General features: G+C 41.2%; 2 protein-coding genes across 3 annotated transcripts in view; one reads left to right on the top strand and one right to left on the bottom strand.

Annotated features, from left to right (window-relative positions):
• The window catches only part of QPCT (glutaminyl-peptide cyclotransferase), a 24,130-nt gene extending 18,019 nt beyond the window's left edge, over positions 1-6,111 (top strand). Inside the window, exon 7 of the mRNA XM_063124295.1 lies at positions 1,914-6,111. Within this exon, the coding sequence (XP_062980365.1) occupies positions 1,914-2,059 (146 nt within the window). The 3' untranslated portion in view covers positions 2,060-6,111. The remainder of the gene's footprint in view (positions 1-1,913) is intronic.
• SLC30A6 (solute carrier family 30 member 6) lies at positions 4,268-21,561 on the bottom strand. Of its 2 annotated transcripts, XM_063124292.1 has the most exons (14): positions 21,460-21,561; positions 18,994-19,080; positions 17,219-17,303; positions 15,939-15,981; positions 14,007-14,072; positions 12,756-12,836; positions 12,454-12,489; positions 11,722-11,816; positions 10,910-10,958; positions 7,905-8,024; positions 7,710-7,812; positions 5,755-5,802; positions 5,011-5,079; positions 4,268-4,782 (listed from the first exon to the last, which is right to left on the bottom strand). In XM_063124292.1, exons 1-14 carry the CDS (start codon positions 21,460-21,462, stop codon positions 4,285-4,287), a joined length of 1,383 nt encoding a protein of 460 aa, XP_062980362.1. In that variant the 5' UTR covers positions 21,463-21,561; the 3' UTR covers positions 4,268-4,284. The 2 variants fall into 2 exon arrangements, with proteins under 2 accessions (XP_062980362.1, XP_062980363.1); XM_063124293.1 differs by lacking the exon at positions 14,007-14,072.
• Between the last annotated feature and the right edge of the window lie 305 nt (positions 21,562-21,866).

Below are 21,866 nucleotides of genomic sequence, written 5' to 3' on the forward strand. Positions count from 1 at the left end.
ATATATTTTGAGCCTGTAAATATATATTTTGAGTCTCCCACTAACCCTGGGAAGAGTGTCCCTGATTATTATGGTGCTTTGTTCCTCCTACGAACTGTCTCTCCTTCCTGCCTCTGCACAAAGAACTCTGGGACTGGTGGTACTTGAGAAAGCATGTCACATAGGAAAGCACAGACTTTTCTCTTCTTTTCTCAAAGTCCTAATTTAACTGTACAAGCACACCCTTGCTGTTATAGAGAAGAGCCTAGGCCACAGTGCCAGCAACTCAGGCTGTTCCTTGTGCATGAGTACATAGATACAGGGAAATAAGTGTGCAGAAATATCCTCTAGCGTGATCTGCAATTTAGCATCAAGTATTTTTCCTCATGCTAATGGGCTTAGAGTTGGGTGGGGTGGGTGGATGGATTTCTGGGCCTTGAGTGGCAATATAAGTTAAGGAAGGAGATTTTTCTTTATACTAGCAGGTGTCAGCTAATGCAATATTCACCATAGAAATATAAAAGGGGATGTGTATGAAATGGAGACAAACTACATGAGGTACTTATTACCACATGTTTCATTTTTGGTCTACAGTAACTGACAAGCATCTGCTGGCTGGCAACTGGGGGTGGGGGGTCAGAATGCTGCTCCTCCTCCTCCCTTTTTCCTGGGCTTTTCTCCACCTCCTTAATAGCTCTTTTAGTTTCTGTCTCTCCCTCCCTTCACAGTTTCCTCAGAACCTTTCTGTACAATATTGTCTCCTTTTCTTTCCTCAGACACTCTGCCCTCTCCCAGGACCAACCCACCACGACGAACCTGGCGAGTGTGGGTTATGCAAGGGTTAAATAACCCATAAACAGACCATAGATTTTGTTTAACCATCACATAACCCACACTCACCAGGTTTGCATGACACAACCCTCGATTGGAGGTTGCATATTCAAAATAGCAGCTGCACACACTCTACACGTGCCGCAGCTTCACTGTGGGTTAAATAAACCACAGTGGGCTGTTGTGTCATGTGAACAAACTCACTGTGCTCACCCTATTCACACACGAAGTGGGCATGAGCAAGTGACAATGCATTGCACCTCCCCTCAGTCTGTTGCCCCCAACACTTCTCCACACATGGCTAACTTCTGGTATCAAGTTTTGAAACAGACTAGCACTTGAGGCAATTGTCTGAGGCAAATGTAAGGCAGTAATTTCAGCCTGGCTCTGCTGTATGCTCCTTTTACTGAGACCTGCCTTCCCCGTCCTGTTTTATACATGAAGGGGGAGGGGTACATGTACGGTGGTCCCATCACATCTAGTGTGGTCCTTAGTTTAACTTGCATAGCCTAAAAGGGTGCTTCTCAACCTGTAGGACCTGACATGTTCATTGGCCCAATGAGGGACTCTATTTTTTTTTATTGCTAGGGACCTTTCTTTTACTGGGCTAACAGCATAGCATTGGTGCCGTGTCATCCCTTTAAGACTCAAGCTCACTTCCTCCCTCACTCTGTCCATGACATGCTTAAATTCTGTTTGAATATATACTACCTATATCAGTGTTAAAATTGAAATAGAAACTTGTTCAATGTTAACTATTGATTTGATATTCTTGCGTTTTCTGAAGTTGAGGGTGAAAAGTAGGTCTTCAGAGGTACAGTTCATTTATGAGTGGTCCCAAAAGGTTAAGTTTAGATCTGGGTCCCACATAAGCACTGGCCTAAAATCATAATTCCCAAAACCTTACTCCTTAAAAAAAGAAAAAAAAGGAAGTCCCTTCTTCATTAACAATCCAATTGCTCATTTAACAGCAGTGGATTTAGAAATAATTTCTGATCAACCTAACAGAGCCATTAATTTATATCCCATGAAACAATGTCCAGAAAAACAATAATCTCCAGATGTTTAATAATCACTACATTTTTGTTCTCCCTTCCTACCAGGGGTTCCAATCCTGCACTTGATACCATCTCCTTTCCCTCGAGTGTGGCATACTATGGAGGACAACGAAGAAAACCTTGACAAGCCCACCACTGAAAACCTGAACAAAATTCTGCAAGTGTTTGTGCTGGAATATCTCAACCTGTGATAACACACTTCTGGTACCCACCTAGTTGCTACTCTGTTTTAATACTACCACTGTCCCTCTTTGGATGCTTTCAAGAAAAGGCTTTTGGATATTAAAGGGGGAAATTCCTGCTTTTAATTCTTGCCATAGATAAAAACTGAAATAGAATCAATCCCTTCAGATTTAATAGTAATATAAAAAGTTTTTAATGTATCTCTTCCAACACACATACGAGATAATTTAAAGATGTTTTCGGACTGCAACTCCCATCATCCTTCATCAATGGCTATACTGGCTAAGGCTGATGACAGTTGTAGTCCAAGAAATCTGGAGGGCCACAAGTTGCCCACCCCTGATCTGCAACGAATTACACCATTGTTAACACTGGGATAAAAATAATAATAATTACACCAAACTCTGTTCTACCAAAAGGAAAAAAACTTCACCATTTTTTATTTAAGTAGAAATAAATGGGAAGTATTAGTTTGGCCTTCCCACCATCTGAGCTTCATTATGAAATACAGGCCCGTTTTGCACATAACAACTATTCCTGGGTTGTTCAACGCAGAAATTGTTGAGGCCAAGCGTTACCCTAGAGTTAACCCAGCAACAAATACTGGGCGATTTGGGGTGGGTGAGTGTGTTAAACAACCCAGATTTCAGTGTTTAGATGTCAGTATGTGCAAACCAGGCCGCCTAATATAACTGCATATAACATTTTGGCTATAGCCATGTTTCAAAATACTGAGAGAGTACTATTTCCTTAACAACCCAGGGGTAAGAATTTAGACCACATTTGGTATGCAAATTCACCTAAAAGATAGGTGCTGCAGACAAACTCCCCCTTGTGGCTCATTTCTTCTAATATTCTGTGGTCTAGATAAATCTCATGAACTGCTCCACAGTTTGCATTTGCAGTATACATTTTCATTGCTTTTGTCATAGCTTGTACCGTAGTTGGGGGTGTGAGCAAAGAAAACGGAAGTAGGAGTCCTGTGCTTGGATTACAACTATGAACAAGGTGGAGAAATGATGGGCCCCAGCTTGTCACATGATAATGTCATTGTTTAAATGGCCCTGATGGTGTAACCGACAATCATTTATCTTGTCTGGGGTCATCTCCACTGTTATTTCTTTAGGCCTGGGAGCCATATCCATCCTGCCTGCCCGCGGTTCCCCAAATGGTCATGCCCCTTTCCCCCTACCGGTCCCCCAACTTTTGTGTAGAACTATTTTAAAAGGTTGAAAGCTTCTTCCAAAGCTTAGTTACTGGCAGCAAGAGCTTTAAGCTAAAATATACTGATATGTTTAGGACTTTTGGGCCCACCCATGTTTGCCTTCAGCCTCATCCTTCACAGGTTTGTGGCCTCCAAGAGCTTCTTCACAGTGGAATTCAACCTTTCCAGCTGAAAAGGGTTTTGCACTCCTGCTTTAAGCAATTATTCATCAATGGACGTCAAGTCTGAAGGTGAATCAGAAAGAGGTAGTAGCTTAAACTCAATACCATTGAACATATTGACTCACTCTGAATTTTGAATGGACACATTTTCAAGTTGTGAAGGATTATGTATCCCTTAAAAATACATAATTCACATCTATGTAATATTATCTCACTAATTTCATCCAACAGTGCAATTTTATAAGTCTGATATAGATTTAGCACAGAGGTAGGGAACACCTGGCCCATGGGCCGCATGCAGTCCCCCAGGGCTGTTTCTGCAGCTCTCTGCTCCTGGATTTGCCAGTGGCAGCAAAATATGGGGGATTTTGCAAGGAAACACAGTGCAGGAGTATGCACCTTGCTTGCAAGCAGAATCACATTTCCAGAAGCAAGAAAGAATACTTTGTTAGCCCTCCAAGAGGTCATTTTCATATGGTACACTTTTTCCACTAAGGAAAATGTGACTTTAGGCACTGAAGTTTTAGGAATAGAATGGAGAACTTTATTAATAGATAATACTCTTTTAATAATCATCAGGTAAAGAAAAGGATTCACATACTATGCTGTAATCTCTTATGAAAGAAGCAATCAAAATACGAATAAGCTCACTGCTTGTAAAGCTACAGCTTTACAGTTAGAGAGCAATAACCACTTCAAAGATTAAAATAAAACCATGAAGACGCATTTTCATGTTTATTGGAAATATTTGATCCCAGTTACCTAGAAAATTTGAATGGTCTTGTAGAAAAGTGAGCAATAAAATAGGTTAAAAAATATCCAACAATAAATAGGGGGAAATACTTTATTAGGGTCTGGACTGACCTCGAGTACCAGTTCCATATCTGTAGGGGGCATTTATTAAGCCAGTCCTGGATCCCTGGGTTGCTCCCATTCCCAGTACTCCAACCCCTTGAGTGAAGACATTGTTGTAAGGTACAGTCCCATGGTTGAAGCCTAGTCCATAGGGCCTTGTCTGAGTATTCAGGAGAATGACTGGGTTCATATTTTTGCCAGGTGTATTAAAAGAGAATTCAGGAGGTGGGCTGCTTGGTTTAGCTGGGGTAGAAGTAGCAGGGTTAGAGTTTTCTGCTGCCTTTAGAGGTGGCATTGGAATGATGTGATGATCTGAAAGATTCAGCATATTGTTTGCGATAGGTCCAGTGGCCAAGGTAGGCCTGATCCAGTCGTCTTTGAAAATCTGAACAGTCAAAGTAGACACTAATGTATACAACCGATTGGTCACATGTGCAAGTACCATTTGTTCATTGGCATCTCTTCGAATCCTCACATGTACTGATCCAGCCTAGAAAGCAAATGAAGAATAAACTAAATAAATTCATCAGTCCCTTTCAGATAGACTGGTCGCTATGTGTGTGTGCGTGAGAGAGAGAGAGAGAGACAGACTTTTAAAAGAACTTACTGCATTTATCTATATGAGAAACTATTGGATTTTATTGGTTGAACTATGTTACAAAAATATTGATTGATACTTTGTTTTTCAAGAAAAAAGTCATTGGGGGGAAATACATACCAGAGAGCCAAACCCCAATGTCCAGAAGTGTTCATTTCGAACTTCTAAAACACCATCCAAAGTAGAAACCTAGATCAAGACAAACCATGATCCATATATCAGTTTTAAAAGATGAAATATTTCAAATAGCTTAATAATAGAATCCTAAGTCAGTTATTAAAAAAAAAACAAGATTGGACTTAAGCCTCCTTGAAATCAATGGGCCTTCCAAAGTAAACATGCAGAAGATCAGGACTGAATTGCATCCAATCAACTGCAGACTTAAATTCTGTAAGGTTTAACTAAATGTTATATCATACATTTTTAAGTTTGGGAAATATTCCAGCTGCCCTTTTATTTTGTTGCTCCACTGAAACATAAATTTGTACAACAAAATTTCAGCAGGATCAGTGTGAAAAACATAAATAGAAGATATATTATATTATATGTATATAATATATACATGTAAAAGGCAAAAGGTTTTCATTATCCCCTTTAGCACTTGTGCTATTTTTATTTAAGTGTGGGATCCAAAGTGCACATAGGTTTAATTCCACCCACGCGTCTTGGCTCCCTGCTGCCAGTGGCAGTCCCAAGTGTTCACACCAAATCCTCTGCCAACACCAGGGGGCACTCTGGAGCAGCATGCCATGGCATGAGAGGAGCTTCTGCCCTAAGGAAATACTACCTCCTCCCCTGTGCATTCACTAGGGTGGGGTTAGTTCTGGCCATTGCGTACAAATGTAACATTTTATACTAATTTACCTCTCTTATAAGTTTATCTAGCTGTCCGATCACATGGGGTGGTGTTGTCTGGAAAAATAAAATACCAGTACAGTTATTTTAAAAAACAGTTTTGTCCGTCACAGCTTTTTAAATGTTTTATGATTCAACAACAACTAAAAATACAATTGCGTTACTCTGTGGTTAAAGTACTGTTGAAATATGAGCGTTCAAGGTATCAGGGAATCAGTTGGCTAACTGTTTAACTTTCGGTCAGTGGGAGTGAAAAGAGACATATTAGCCAAGCAAGTTTCTCCAAAAGAAGCAATGAGTGGGTGGCAGTTGATGAACAGCATACTTGTTGATTTGTTGAATAAAAATGTACCAAAGTGCATAGAATGAGTCCTGTTCTTTTGTGTTTTAAAGCTGATTTGTTACTTTTCCTAATAATGCCATGTGCCACATTCTTTGATACCACTGCCCCATTGTGAACTGGTCCTGAGACTTCTATTTTTAGCAATTTCTATACATACAGCCATGGGGGAAAGTATGCCACAAAGCTTTAGGAGAGTTACTGTGATCTCATAGATACCCAAGGACATACTTAAGGAAATTACAAATCAACATGTGGGACCTGTAGCTAAAGGTCATAGTGAATCCTCATCTTCTAACAGTAGTGCTGTTCTACTAGGTTCCAGTCCTCTTGTTTCTCTGTAATTCGGTTTTGGTTCCAATCATGACAGTGCTCACCATCTAAGTCTGCTATTCAAGGAATGATAGACCAATACTAAGCTTATGATGGCTCCCCTAAGTACAATCCAGGAAATACAAGGATTGGTTCAGTTTCTTCCGCCCTGCTAAATCCCCTTCTATCCAGTAACATTGAGCAGTACAGAAAAGAGATAAAAAATAAAATATATAAATATGAATGAGTTTTAATATTAGTAACTTCATGATGTAACTGAAGATCAGATAAACCAAAGCCATCTTCTTCTAAGACTAATTTCATTTCGTTTAACAATTTGATTTTTTAAGGCCCATAAGAAAATTATACCTTTCTAAACCTATTTTAAAAAACTTGCTGGAATTATAATTGAACGCACGCCACAGGAATGAAGAATTGGCCAAATTCACCTTACTTGCAAACCTTCTCCTATAGCAACCAGTATAAGAAAGCTATTCCACTCGATATCCTAATTGCAGTCCGTTCAAAAGAGGAATCCTGTTTTCTTCTTGAAATGCAATTAAATACATGCCTAAGCATTTTATCTTTTTAGAGATCCTGAGTAGGAGGCAGCTTTTCTTTAGATCAGGGATGAGCAACTTGGGGGGGGGGTGTCTGGGGCCCTTTGGGCCCTTCTGGATGCACTCCGTGGGATCCCGGGGGGGAAATGCTAAGGAAGACTAATGTGTCCAAATCTCTCTTATTTTCAAGAAAGATTTGGCTATTTTAGGCTTCCGTAGGGGCAAATGTTTTTGCTGGTGCTAATTTCAGTGGCGGCGGCAGGGTGGGTGGGTAGCAGGAGCAGCACCAGGGACTGGCAAGGGCCACATGTCACCCACCTGCTTTAGATCATTTTCCATTGCCAACATTCCAGCTTTTTGAAGGTTAACCTCATATGCTTCTGGCTCTCCTTTTTTGTATAGCTTCTTATAATGTGCAAAACAGCTCTTAGAACACTACTCTTAAGAAGTAAATTGTCAGCAAGTATTTTGTGATAGTCCCATATCTGCTTTGTTTTTTTAAAAAATCCTTTCTGTAACAATATTTTTTGACATTTCACACAGTGTGGGAGCATATATTTTTTTAAAAGCTATAGATTTAAAATCAAAATTCAGCACTATTGTCTGTAACTGAAATTCTATGCTACATATTTAATTGAATCACGTACCTTAGAAGATATATTTTGCCTGCTTTTTGTTTTTCTTTTGTTGAATTCATTAGGTAGGCTGAACTCTAAAATGTTATTAAAAAGCAGCTTCTCTCATTGTCTCACCTGAAGCAATACCTTTCCACTGTAGACGCTCATGGGATACATGGTACCAAACGTCATCAAGGCAATGGCTACTGCAGAAGCAGTATCAACAGCAAAATAATTACTGAAAGAAACAAGTGTAACATTAGAGAGGGTACACCTGCTTTTCAGCATTGAGTATCTGTGAATGTTACTCTTAAATCCAAGTGTACTTACTTAATTTCAATGAGCATGTATGTAATGCAAAGTGCTAAAGCCCCTGCAAGGTCAATCAAGATGAAAGGATTCATACGTGGAAGGAAGATGCTGCTCAACCCCGGAATGATACCACACACACTAAAATAAAGCAATAAATAATAAGGATTAGTAGTGTAAATAGCAAGATAAACAACAACATAGACCATTTATATGTGCAGTGGTATGTCTTAAGATTACATGTACAGTGGTAGTTCTCTGCAGACAGTAAAATGCCACTTGGCCAGTTACAATCTGATTTATTTATTTATTACATTTATATATCCACTCCCTCTTCCCTCCCCATCCACTTTTCCTTGTGTGTCATGTCTTTTTTTTAGAATGTAAGCCTGAGGGTAGGGACTGTCTTCTTTATTGATACATTGTAAGCCGTTCCGAGAGCCTTTTGGCTGAGGTGCGGGATAAAAATACTCTAAATAAATAAATAAATACCGCCCCACAGCTGAAGCTCTCTGGGCGGTTCACAAAAGTTAAAACAGTAAACATTAAAAAGTATACAAAATTTAAAAACCATCAGAGACATAAAAAACAACAGTATAAAAACATCAGTATCCATTGATGTCTCTAGTATATCTTAATGCATCTTGTTGAGAACATTGCCTTGTTAAGGCAATACCCTAAAGGCAAGGCCTATCAAGTCTTAAAACAAATTAATAAACATATAAATATGATTTGCGTTTATTCATTCATTGCATTTATATATGGACTTTCTGTAACCAATCAAGGCGGTGTAAAAGAATTTGTAATAAACAAATTCAAACATAATAAAAAAGGTGCATCTTACCCCCTTCCTAAACGCAGATAGAGTGGGTACCAGGAGTAACTCCAAAGGGAGTGCGTAACAGAGTTCAGGGACAACACAGGAAAAAGCCTTTTCCCACATGCCCAACAAGCAGACCCCTGCAAGACAGGGTGTCTTCAAAATATCCTCAAATAATCATATGCAATTCAAAAAACTAACACTAAGGCTGCTATCAGACTCAATATGTTAACATTAGATTTTGAGATGACAGGCAGGGTCAAGGATAATCAGTTCCAGTTGTGGGCAGTATCCAGCTTACCCCCCACATCAATTTGTTTGCACCAGTGCCCCACCACCACTAGCGCAACAGTGATTTAACACTTCCGGGGGCAACCCAAAATGAGTGCAAATGCTAGTTTCTGTAAGGGGGCAGGTCGGCCAAGTTCACGTAAGGGAGCTCTGCTGCCGTGCTCCCTTACAGAGACTAGCATTCCCACTTGTTTCAGGGCTTGCACTCAGAAGCACCAATTTGCCATTGTGCAAGTGGTGGGGGCCACTTCCGCAACGGAATTGGCGAGGCTGGCCATGCATGGAAAAGAGTGATGATGGGTCCAATAAGTGGACAGGTGGGATTAGAAACTCTGTTCCTATTGTTTGATTGTAGACCAACTCATAAAGAGGATATATCAGCCAAAACAAGAAACAAATAACATCCAATAGCCTTCTCTCAGACTCAGTCCTTTTCATGTATTGTGATCACAGGACAAAAAGCCAGTCTTCTCCACATTAAGCTGAAATTATCTGGTGATCCTCCTATAGGGAGAACCACCGAAGGAAAACACACACACACACACACACACACACACACACACTTTTGGGGAGAATGTGGTTCTGAACAAGCAAGGCAGGAAAATGACATTGCAGTAGATCAGACTCACACAGCTGGAGAGCAGAGTTCCTAAACAATACCTGCATGATTCAGATCTGGCAGCAAAGCAAAGTAACAAAGAAAGGCCACACAGGGAAATATGCAAGGTTCAAGTTCTGTCTGTGTGACACAAAGGCCAAGAAAGAGAAACTGTCTAGCTAACTTCAAAATAATCTAGGACAGCGTTTCCCAACCTGGCAGTCTCCAGATGTGCTGAGTACAACTCCCATCACCCCCAGCTACTGTGCTCAGTGGACGTGATGGGTGGGGACAATGGAAGTTGTGGTCCAGCACATCTGGAGAGCATTAGGATGGAGAAGGCTGAACTAGGATTTGACATCAGAAGGAACAAGCTCTACATGCATTTGAGCTTGCTTTTTTCTTAAGCATTTTAATTCATTTTCCAAGAATCTGCCCCTCCAGAGACCAAACGGAAGTCTAGAACAGCTGGCTTAACAAGCATGTCAGGCTAGAACATTACTAAAAATTAAAGCAAACACAGGCCATGACAACTGAATATTTTAGTACGACACAGAAGTTATATCAGTTCTCTTTTAAATCAGGAGTGGGGAAATGAGAGGAGGTTGCCCTGCACTCCTGAAGAAAGGCTATCTTTCTTCAACACTCAGCAAAGAATCCCAATTCTTATTTCCAATCAGTGAGGTAAGAATGAGAACTTTGTGCCAGACCTGGAAGGAAAACAGGGGGGACCTCCAGAAGAAGCCTGCAGGTTGGATGGTGAACCCCACAGGGTGGAAGTTCCTCATCCCTATTCTGATACTATGGGCAATATCCAATACTGCAACTGCTTTCCATTGCATTCTGCATATTTTGAAGTGCCTGCAGGATGAACTGCTAGCTCAACGGGAATTAGTGCTTTCTAAAGCAATCCTGGAAATGATCATTTCTGGAATGGGGCAGGTCAGCGGAGCTCCCTTCTGGAAGCTCCGCTGACCTGCTCTGTTCCAGAAGTGAGTATTTCCACTTGTTTCTGATTGTTTCTGGGATCGCTAGCTTCCCACTGTGCTAGTGGTAGGTCCCACTAGCGCATGGGAGCATTGGATACTGCCCACAATAACTCTGGTGCTCAGCCATTAATTTTATAGGTGAAAGGTCTGAGGTGGAAGGTGGCACTTCAATGGTGTCCTATATCTTGTTAAAGTGTGATGTCAGTGAAGTCCATGGTCACAGCCGCTGCTCCTTCTGCCTAACCCTCATCCCGGCTTGCAACAGGAGAGCCAGAATCCTGATCCCTACCTAATGCATATTTTATTATGGTATCATTCTCTATCTTACCTCCTACTGAGATCAGCGACATGTTCCTGAAGCCAGCTTGTACTTGCAGCTGCATAAAAAAGCAGGACTGGTCATCATGAAGAGAACACTCATTACATCATGGTCATAAACCTAATATTGCTGCAAATCTATGCCAAGTCATGTGATATATAGACCTGGGGTGCAGAATGTGGGAGTGTCAGGGCACCACTGGGACCACAGACATCTCCCTTGGCACCCACCAGGCTCCCTGCCCCTTGCGATGTTTTTTTTATGAATACTTTTTGATTTAAAAACATTGTTTAATTGGGAGGCTGGTATGTTGCAAAGAGACACTCTGGCCTCGAGCACCACCTTTATTTCCAAGAATGGCTTTGAGCCCCATGTGGGATCCAGAGCCATTCTTACAAAAGGAAAATGGCAGGTGGCTGCAGCTCAGCACTCTGTTTTGAAGTGTTCCCAGCCACCCAGAAAAGAAAAGGGGTGTGGTCCTTCCCTATTCACAATTCCACTTGCCTTCATTGAGTGTCCCCTGGCCCTCTGACAAACAGGACACCCAGTAGCACAGAGTTCCCTCATTAGTGGAAGTCTCATTTGAAGAGCAACGTGCAGAACGTAAGAAACAGCAGGAAAGACATCAGCTCTTCCTTATCTTCTCCATACTCTAGGACTAAGGAGGGAAAACAGCCTCCTCTTTCTCCCAAGCATACTAAAGGACTGTGGGGAGGGGTTTGGTGGCAACCTTACATGACGGATGACTACCAAGTAACATTGGTGAAGTCATGAATATTCACTAGTTTTAGCCAGGTATTTCACATCTATTCATTACGTACCTTCAGACACATAAGAAAAAGGCTTATTCCTAATAGAAAGCATCGTAAACAGGTTGAAAGAGAGCGCCACAAAGGTGCCAACCAACAATCGACCCCTAAAAAGAGTAAAATAATTATCTTCATGTTTTTATACCATTCACCAATCTAATTTGCTACCAGGTACAAGTACCAGTTACATCTATTTCTTTATCCTCCATTTTTCACCATATTTTTCAGCCTTACTCAGATTCCATTTAACTACACGCAATCAGCTAACTCAGCCTTCCTCAACCTGGGGGGCTCCAGATGTGTTGGACTACAACTCCCAGAATGCCCCAGCCAGCTCGGCTGGCTGGGGCATTGTGGGAGGTGCAGTCCAACACATCTGGAGCGCCCCATGTTGAGGAAGCCTGAGCTAACTGATTGCTTTAACTGAGAGCCCACACTTTCGTAATAGCTAAAACGGATGAAAGACAGTCTTATACGTTATGCATTAAGGTTTTGCTATATAATAAATATGAGCTTTAAATCCATAGCAGCAAATCAGTTTTTCAACTAACTAATTATGTGAGCCAATTTATAACTAAGGATACAATCTAAGGTGATTAAATTCAAATAGATTTTTGCTATTTCATGTCAGCATAAGCTTTACAGTTTTGTGCTACCAACTACAGCACTATGTAAAATTAACACTGTATTACTTTTACTTTATTCCAATATTATTTAATACTTTTGCATATTAAAAGGTCTTACGTGTGGATTTCTGGTTGTTCCAGGAAACGTTCAGCACTACAAAACACAAGAGATGGTTTTACAGTCAACATGCTAATATTGCTATTAAGAAAACTGTTAGTCACACATCATATTTATATTTCGCAGTGTAAGTCATCAACTGTAAAGGTTCTGCTGTAAATAAAACATCATACCACTATTTGGAACTACTGCTTTTAAAACAAATATCTTACAGTCTTACTTGAAAAACTGTACTAAAATAGGACAGTTAAATTGCCCTTGTAACGTATCAGTTGTTAATTACAAGCAAAATGGATTCTTACCTTTCTTTTAGTATAAAAAGAGCGCCAAGCTGTGCTAGAACTGTGGAAGCAAATACTGCTAGGACTTCGAATCTCTCAAACCTGAAATTAGGGAGTTTAAACATTTTTAAATCAAATGAATGGAAAAGCAAATCCCACAAAATTCAGAGAGACTTGTTTCCTAGTAAGCATGTGTGTGTGTTTTTTTAAAAAAACTTATTTAAATAGGTTAAATATTCTATTCACTTTTGTTTTGTTTTTTTCAATTAAAAAACTTGTGTATTACAGAAGTTTTTAAATTATTTGTGTGCTGCTTGTAGACAAATTTATTGTGGAATTGCCATGGCTCATCCAGTCACATATTACAGGATGTCCACACAATATCATGGCTGGCTCTGGAATGCTGGGAGTTGTAGCACTTTTTTCTGTTGAAACATGCATATGATCGTGCCCATAAAAACACGTTTCTTTTCCCTATGAGACAAAATGAGGGTAAATTGATTAAAATTGTGTAAAGCAGTGGTAGGCAACTTGGGGCCCATGGGCACCAATGCCCCCTGGGACAGCTTTCTTGTCACTCACCAAAGAGCCTTTCCCTTCCTGCGTAAAAGATGTTAACACAGTTTCTTACTGGCAACTGGATTGCTGTGAAATCGGTTTCTGTTGGTGCTGAAAACTACGTGTTCAAATGGGGTGTTTAGTGTGTTGGGGCTCAGATCCCACCTCTGCCTTGAGCTCAGTCTTTCAGACAGGTTTTTTGTTCTTTGCCCTGCCTCCATGAGAGCCAGGACAATTTCTCAAATTGCCAAATGTGCCCAGGGCCCCAAAAAGGTTGCCTACTGTCCATTACTACCCTGTTGTAATGTCTCCATGGCCCAGATTAAATTGCATTCAACTTGATTTGACCTATGGACCACAAGTTGGTGATCTCTGTGCTAGACGTCCCACAAACATGATGGTCTCATCTCTAGAATCATCTAATTTCTTATGCAGACATGAAGTGAAAACTAAACCTTATGTACAATGCCACATTTATATGCAAGTTCTAGCCTTTTTGTGTTAGGTTGAAGAGATTTGTACTAATTTGGCACATGTTCACAAACAGACTTCGATCCAATTTTTTATTTTAAAATCCATTCATTTTTATTTCATTCTTTAGAGAAACAAAGAGAGCTTCAGCTATTGGACGGTATAGAAATGCAATAAATAAATAAAGCAATCTTTCCAACATTTTAAGAAAACATAAAATATCAACATGTTACCCAAACTTACCCAAATGAATAGGCTGGGCTGGGCTTCTTCATCATTACCCAATAACTTATTAAGCATGTTATTAAGCTAAACAAACAACAAAAAGCAATGGGAAATTAAAATAAGAAAAATCTGGCTGTTAAAAAATCAGTTTAAAGAAGTCTCGAGTTTCAAAATCCAACTCTCATTTGAATATTTTGATAAAGGATCAGTAGTAATTTGAACCCATTTTATAGGCAGTTCATAACCTCGAGGCTTGACTTCTGCAATGCGCTCTACATAGGGCTACCATTGTACCTAGTTCGGAAACTTCAACTAGTTCAAAATATGGCAGCCAGATTAGTCACTGGTACATCTAGGGGGGAGCATATTACCCCAACATTAAAATCACTCCACTGGCAGCCAATTAGTTTCCAGGCAAAGTACAAAGTGTTGGTCATTACCTTTAAATCCCTACATGGTTTGGGTCCAGGTTACCTATGGGATCGCCTTCTCCCGCACAATCCACCCCACACAATCAGGTCCTCTGGAGAGAACTTACTTCAGTCAGCCAAAACTAGGCTGACAACTGTTACCCAGAGGACCTTCTCTTCTGTCGCCCCAGACTATGGAACGGCCTGCCAGAGGAGATTCATCAACTTAACTTTCTTTCCAAGTTTAAGACAGCTATAAAGACTAGCCTCTTCCGGCAGGCCTACCAAGATTAATTTTAAACAAAGAATTTTAAGATGACTTGATTGTTATTTTGATATTGCATTGGTTTTATATGCTCTTTTAATTAATTTTATGCATTTGATTTATATTGTATTGTTGTACTAATGTTGTCCCCCGCCTCGATCCAAAGGGAGAGGAGGGTAAAAAATAAATATATCATTATTATTACATAGTTACTCTGGCAGTGCAATGCTATACATACAATAGGGCTTACTTCTTGGTAATTGTATTTAGGATTGCAGTCTCCATTCAGGATTGCAAAATGGCTGTCACTTGTTTAGCAAGCTTAATAACTGCAACTGTGTCCATTATTACTCCAAATAGAGTATATTTAATAAAATGAATGGGGCTTAAGTTAGCCATTAAAACCTAACCATTTCAATAGATCTACCCTAAGTAGAACTAAAACTGGTTACACCTCCTTGCTTTCTAAGGGTTACACAGGGAGCTTACAACTAAAATAAACAAACAAATAAATATACACAAGCAACAATTATGACCAGGCGGAGGGAAGAGAAGCAGTCAGTTACAGGGAATTCAGCAGGCTTGAACACACAATACAAATACCAACTCAACTTGCAGGGTCTCTACCAACTCAGGCTGGGCTTTGCTTAAGGAAGGAGGGCATCCCCCTCCCCTTGGCACCAATAAAGCTGACTACAAATCACTGTTGTGCGGCAAATAAAGGGGAAAGGCTGCAGAGTCCTCAAGTGCAAATGAAATACTATCTCTAGAACGCAATGGTAGAACATTTCTATTTATTTGCAGTCAGTAGGATTAAGCATCTTAACTGCATACAATATGACAAAACTGCATATTTTGTCTTATTGAAAACATCTGAGCTGTTTTACAAACATCGGACCTGGAAAAACAATATGAAAAGATTTTATATAAAATGAGAACACGTTAAGCTGCAATCCTATACCCCCCTTACCTGGAAATAAGCCTCAGTAAGATTTATTTCTGTGTAGACATTGATAGGATTGCACTCTTAGGGTGCAATCCTATGCATGCTTAGACAGAAAAAGTCCTACAATTGGTTGGCTGGGGAATGCTGGGAGTTGTGGGACCTTTTCTGTCTAAACATGCATAGGATGGCCTATCACATCTCATACACTAACATAAGCAGGGTTTATTATAGAATATAAAATAGATGTCTACCATAAGCAATATTTTTGGCTAATGAGATAAGATACCATACAAATGTCTTATAATTAGGAATTTTAAAAGTAAACATACCTGAAAAGGTCAAAAATTGTTAGGTAGGTATATGCAGTTAAAGCTGTAGAAAGAAGAAAGTTAGACTTTATTCTCAGCACCTTCAAGTTTCTCTGCCTGCACAAAGGCTCATTTTCAATGGTACCATTTTGATTAGGGTTATTTATTTTTTTATCATTCATTCACCCTGAGCTACAGTGTAACTTTTAGAAATTCTTCTAAATAACTGCACCATTCTCTGCAAAACCACAGCATGTTCATCCAAAACTTAACCAAGAATAAAAATGGCAATCAGAGCAATGAAGGAGGACTCTAGAATGGGGTGGGGGTGGGGACGCTGGATGACCTCCCCCCATTCCAGCTCTCCACAAGGCAAATGACATCAGGGGGGGTGGCCTCATGATGCACCCCACCCCTGACATCATTTGGTCCCTGGCCAAAGCACCATCAGTAGCATTTCCACTCCATGCCTCGGCCTGATGGTTTTGCCTGTCCCACACCTTCCCCCATTGGGGAGGACATGGGGAAGGTGTAGAAATTAGCAACCGGGAGGGTGAGCAATGCACTAAGGGTAATCACTACTGCTATCTCCAATCACTGATTCAAGATAGCAGCAAGGATTCCTCCCTCCACTTTCCTCAAAGCGGTGGCGGCTTGAGGAAGGGATGGAGCACAGGGTGGGTGCCCAAGCCTCTGCAGCTTAAATGGGGAACCTCCACAGGCCAGAGATTCCCCATCCCTGCAATAAAGCTCACAAGTTTATGATCAGCTCCACTCACAAGTCACAGTTATAACACCCACGTTGTGGAATGTCTGTCTATGCACTTTTCCAATGTTGGGAAATTTACCCTTCTTCAGTCAGGAAATATTGACAGTCCCGTAATACGGCACCAATAACCAGCACCACAGATTTACAGATTCTTTCAACTCAATCGTTCAACTGGAAGGCTTGGCAAGGACTTACACATTATAGGATTAATTCTAACTGTTCTTAGTATCCTATTAAATCCTGCTTGAGGAAAGGCAACAAGAGGGAATACTCTGATGATTCTAGAATATCTTTTGGAGAATATATACAAGAGAATGACACTACTAGATATCATATGATGCTCACAGATCTACAAATCATTTTATTATTATACCAACTGTCTAAATTCTGTTGTACACCAAAAACAGCTTCTTTTGTATATTAGTGCTATAATCAATTTACTATTCAGAAGCCCTTAAATCCAAAAGGAGAGGCAGGTAAGAAATATTTTTTTAAATTATTATTATTATTAAATGTAGGAACAGAAACATACCTATACTGTTCGTGGAACTGCACCACATAAGTAGGAAACCAGTACATACTATGTTTATTGCACCAAAGAGCAAGATCTTCCAGGACTGTAAATGACAACAGTTAAAAGTAATTATTAGCAAAAGAATTGAAATAAAACTTAATAAAGCTTGACTTTATTGAAACACTTACAATCCTGCAACATACATACACACACACACACACACACACAATTTTGAATGATTAGTGGTTAGGGAAAGGGGCATGGGCCACCCGAGGAACCCAGGAGGGCCATAAGGTTCCCCACCCCCTGCACTAGAATATCTTTAACTGGGCTGAACCAGATGGGTGCACTTTTAGTGCAACATAATGTTTCATATTGGGTTCTTTGTTTAATATTATATTTACTTTTATGTGATCTCAGTTGCTTTGGGCTTCCTTTTCAAAGGAAATGTGGGATACAAATAAACTATCAAATGGGACACATTGTTGTCCATTTGGCTACAAAGCATAAGCAGGTGGGGGGTTTTATATTAAGCCTGCTACTTCCCCAGCCTTATTACCATGATGCATTCCATTAATTTTTCTCCCTGCAGGCTCACTTCTGGCATTGGAGCCAGGCTAGGGAAAAGCAACGGAGTGCAACAAGGTAAGCCGGGAGAGGAGTGTGTCTCCTCTCCACTGTGTGTCTGTTTAGTATAAAAAGTTAGAACTCCCTAATATTGCTTTATATCCAAATGTCCATGTGCATGTTTAATAAACCCAGATCTGGCGTGGTTTAAATTAACAGGTAACAGAATAGCCAAAATTGAATCCTAAAAGCTCTCTGGTTTGTTTGTGGCAAAGCAAAAATCTTTGCAACACCTTTTCTCCTTTGGCTATTAAATATATTTAGACCCCTCCCCGCTACCCTTAATTAGTACAAACACTATGCTAGTTTATGTTCAGCACACCGAAGTTATCATCCAGTTCACAATTTAAGGAAAACAAACAGTGCAAAAAGTAAAAACGTGTCAGATAGCAGTTAAAGCGTATATTATGATACTCCAAGCAAGGCTTTGCAGAACCATATTTTAAGAAGGGAACTGACAATAACGTAGGGGAAGAACACTGGTAGCATGTGAAGCAAGCTGAAAGAGATTCAGTAATGGTTCATGAGGAGAAATCCAGAACAAGTTCATAGTCTAATTCTCCTACGCATGAGCAGCTCTTGTGCTGAGATTGCAAGGGAACATTAGTATGATACAGCTAATGCACACAAATAAATAAAAAGCAGCCATTCCCATCACCACAACACCACTTTTGCTAGCCACTGCAATAATTAAATATTGTAGGATGTAGCCATATAGCCATACAGTGATATATTATAATGTATCACACAATTCACACAAACCAGTGCAGCCATGCATGTGGCCAAAGAAGGATTGGAGCTGACCACACACAGGAGAAGTGACCCAGCTGTCCAAGATGGAGAAGCCAGCAAGTGAACAACACTTAGCTGCAATCCTATACATACGGACCTGGGAGCAAATCCGTTGGACTAAATTGGGACTTCTTAGTAGTTATGCATAAGATTACAACATGATGGAAGGTCAGAGAGAGAGAGACAGAGAGAGGGCACAAACTCATATACTCTTCATAGGATAGTGTGGAGAAATAGTTGCATCCCCCCTATAAATTAAGAATTCCAATAAATCAATATTTATCAAAATCATTTTTAAATAAGCAAGATAAGAGATATTTCTCTGAAATGGTATAAAACTGAATTATTATTTTTGTTCACTATAAAAGTCTCACCCTTCGATCAGCCGCTACGGATCTAAATTCTTGTGTTAACTTGCCAAGTAGAGATTTCTGTGATTTGCGAAACAAGTGAATTGTCCCCTGTAACAAAAAAAGTAATGATACTAATCTGCTGAATTACTATTTTTTACGGAATTTTCCATTTTTCAATAATATTCCCATAAAATGAACTTGATTCTGATCTGTCCTTTATAACAATGATGGCACCAGGAGAGATCATAGTTAAACTATGGAATTCACTATAACAAGATGTGGTGATGGCCTCCAATTTGGATGGCTTTAAAAGGGGGTTGGATAAATTCCAGGAGAAGAAGGCTATCATTGGCTACTAGTTCTGATGGCTATGTGCTACCTCCAGTATCAGAGACAGTAAGCCTGTGTACACCAGTTGCTGGGGAACATGGATGGGAGGGTGCTGTTGCACCATGACCTGCTTTGTTGGTCCCTGGTCAACAGATGGTTGGCCACTGTGGGAACAGAGTGCTGGACTAGATGGACCCTTGGTCTGATCCAGCACGTCTGTTATGTTATCATTCTAAAATTCAGGCGCCACCACCAAGAAGCCCCTCTCTCTTGTTGCCACTCTCCAAGCCTTCTGAAGGAGGCACCTGAAGGAAGGCCTTGGATGATGAATCTAGTGTACAGGTCAGTTCATCAGATATTGTGGTCCCAAGCTGTGTAGGACTTCATAGGTCAAAATCTGGCTCAGAAACATACAGCCAGCCAGTGCAAAGTTGGCCAGAATCAGTGCTATATGTTCAGACCTTCTTGTCCCTATTATCAATCTGGCCACCATGCTTCAGAGGCAGCCCCACAAAGAGTGCATTGCAGTAATCTAACTTGGAGGTTATCAAAGCATAGATAACTGAGGCCAGGTTATCCTTGTCCAGATAGGGGCATAGCTAGGCCACCAACCAAAGTTGGTAGAAGGCACTCTGTGCCACCAAGGCCACCTGAGCCTCAAGTGACAAAGATGGCTCCTGGAGGCTTCCAAGCTATGGACCTGCTCCTTCAAGGGGACTGCAACCCCATCCAGAACAGGTTATTTATTTATTTAAAGATTTTTATGCCGCCATTCAGCCAAAAAAGGCTCTCACGGCGGCTTACAAAAGTATTTCTTGACAGTCCCTGCCCACAGGCTTACAATCTAAAAGACATGACACAAAAGGAAAGGGGATTGGGAGGGAGGAGGAGGAGGGGGAAAAGGAAAGCAAATTCAGGCACTACAATCTTAGTTGGAAAGTTCAGCAGTTACAGGTGACAGCAGGAGGGAGGGGGCTCTCAGCTGGAGCTGGACCCAGGCACGGTGGAGAGGTGCCTGGCTGCTGCTTCCTCCCTCACTGGTGGCCTATGCAGAGACAGTTGGTAGCAGGAGGGAGGGGGCTCTCAGCTGGAGCTGGACCCAGGCACGGTGGAGAGGTGCCTGGCTGCTGCTTCCTCCCTCACTGATCCAATGTATATGAACACAAAAGAGTTACAAGGCACCCTGTCTGTTTAAGGACAAATGCTTTTATCAGCTGCGTAACAGGCAGAAATGCAACAGGTAACTCTCTCCCTCTCACTGTATCGCCACATCTACCCCAATCATTCTCCAATGACTTTGGATTCTTAGGTAGTTTTATCCTCACTATGCCACAATGAAGTTCATTACTCTGAGAGATGGTAACTTGCTTGGGGGCATTCATGAACTTCATGCCTGAGAAAGGGTTTGAACCCACTAAGATTAACAATTGCCCCCCTTTCCAACCCTCTTGTCCCTTCAAAAGAGAGATTTAATGTCCAAAAATGTATTACTAGTAAGATTTTATACCCTGCCCTTCAATCAAATTATCAGGGTGGCTTACAACAAACATTACAACAAGCTTTTTCCTGGCATGGAGCCCAACCCCTTAACCACTACACCATGCTGTCGCTTTGGAAAAGATTCACTCTAGGAGAGACTTCAATTGCTGTATGTTTAGTCATCTTGAAGCCATTACAAGGCACAAAAATCTACTTTTAAAAAATAATGTCAACCTTAAGGACTACACTTTCCTCTTTAGAGAGGAAACACAGCTCTGTGAAAGAGGACCTGCTTTGCATGCAGAAGATCCCAGGTTCAATCCCCGGTATCTCCAGGCAGGGCTAGGAAACAATCCTGCCTGAATCCCTGGACAGCTACTGCCAGTCAGTGTCGACAATACTGGGCTAGATGGACCAATGGTCTGGCTCAGTATAAGGCATCGTCCCATCTTCCCGCCCATGAAGGGGAAATAACACCCCCCCTCCTTCAGAACTGGTGGTTCTGAAGCCAACCGAGGATTTGGAGATGACCCAGCTCAGACCCTCTCTCGCCCTATAGCCCATCACCGGGCACATTATAAAGCAACCCTTAGCTGCGCGTGCGCACAGGCTCGAGCCCCAGCCGAGTCTGAGGCCTTAACCGTCTCCACCTTTGGGGTGAAAAGAAACCCAACTCACCATGTTGAGGAACTAGCGGCTCCCCAAAGGGGCCGGAACAGGCGGGCTCCTCGTGTCACCATGGGGACAAGGCCGGAGTTGAATTTGCTGACGTGTAATTGGTCGATCCCGGAACAGAGCAGGAAGTGACGCTAGGCTTTGCCCGGCCCGGCCCACTCAAGAGGCGGCGCTCCTGTCAGTTTTGTGGCGGGCGTGGAAGATTGTAATGCGCACGCGCCAATCGTGAATGTAGAAACTGGGGCGGGGGGCTGTTGACAAGGCTGGGAAGACGCAACCGATGGTCCCGTCCAGGAGCGACGTACTTTCCGTCATTTTTAAGCGCCCTTCCAGAACGGGATGTACTAAAACGAATGATAGGGAGCTACCTGACGGCCCATGGAAAATAATGGGGGAACTGTGAATGCCGT

The sequence above is a fragment of the Elgaria multicarinata genome, chromosome 4, assembly GCF_023053635.1.
Source record: "Elgaria multicarinata webbii isolate HBS135686 ecotype San Diego chromosome 4, rElgMul1.1.pri, whole genome shotgun sequence".
NCBI classification, from domain to species: Eukaryota; Metazoa; Chordata; class Lepidosauria; order Squamata; family Anguidae; genus Elgaria; species Elgaria multicarinata.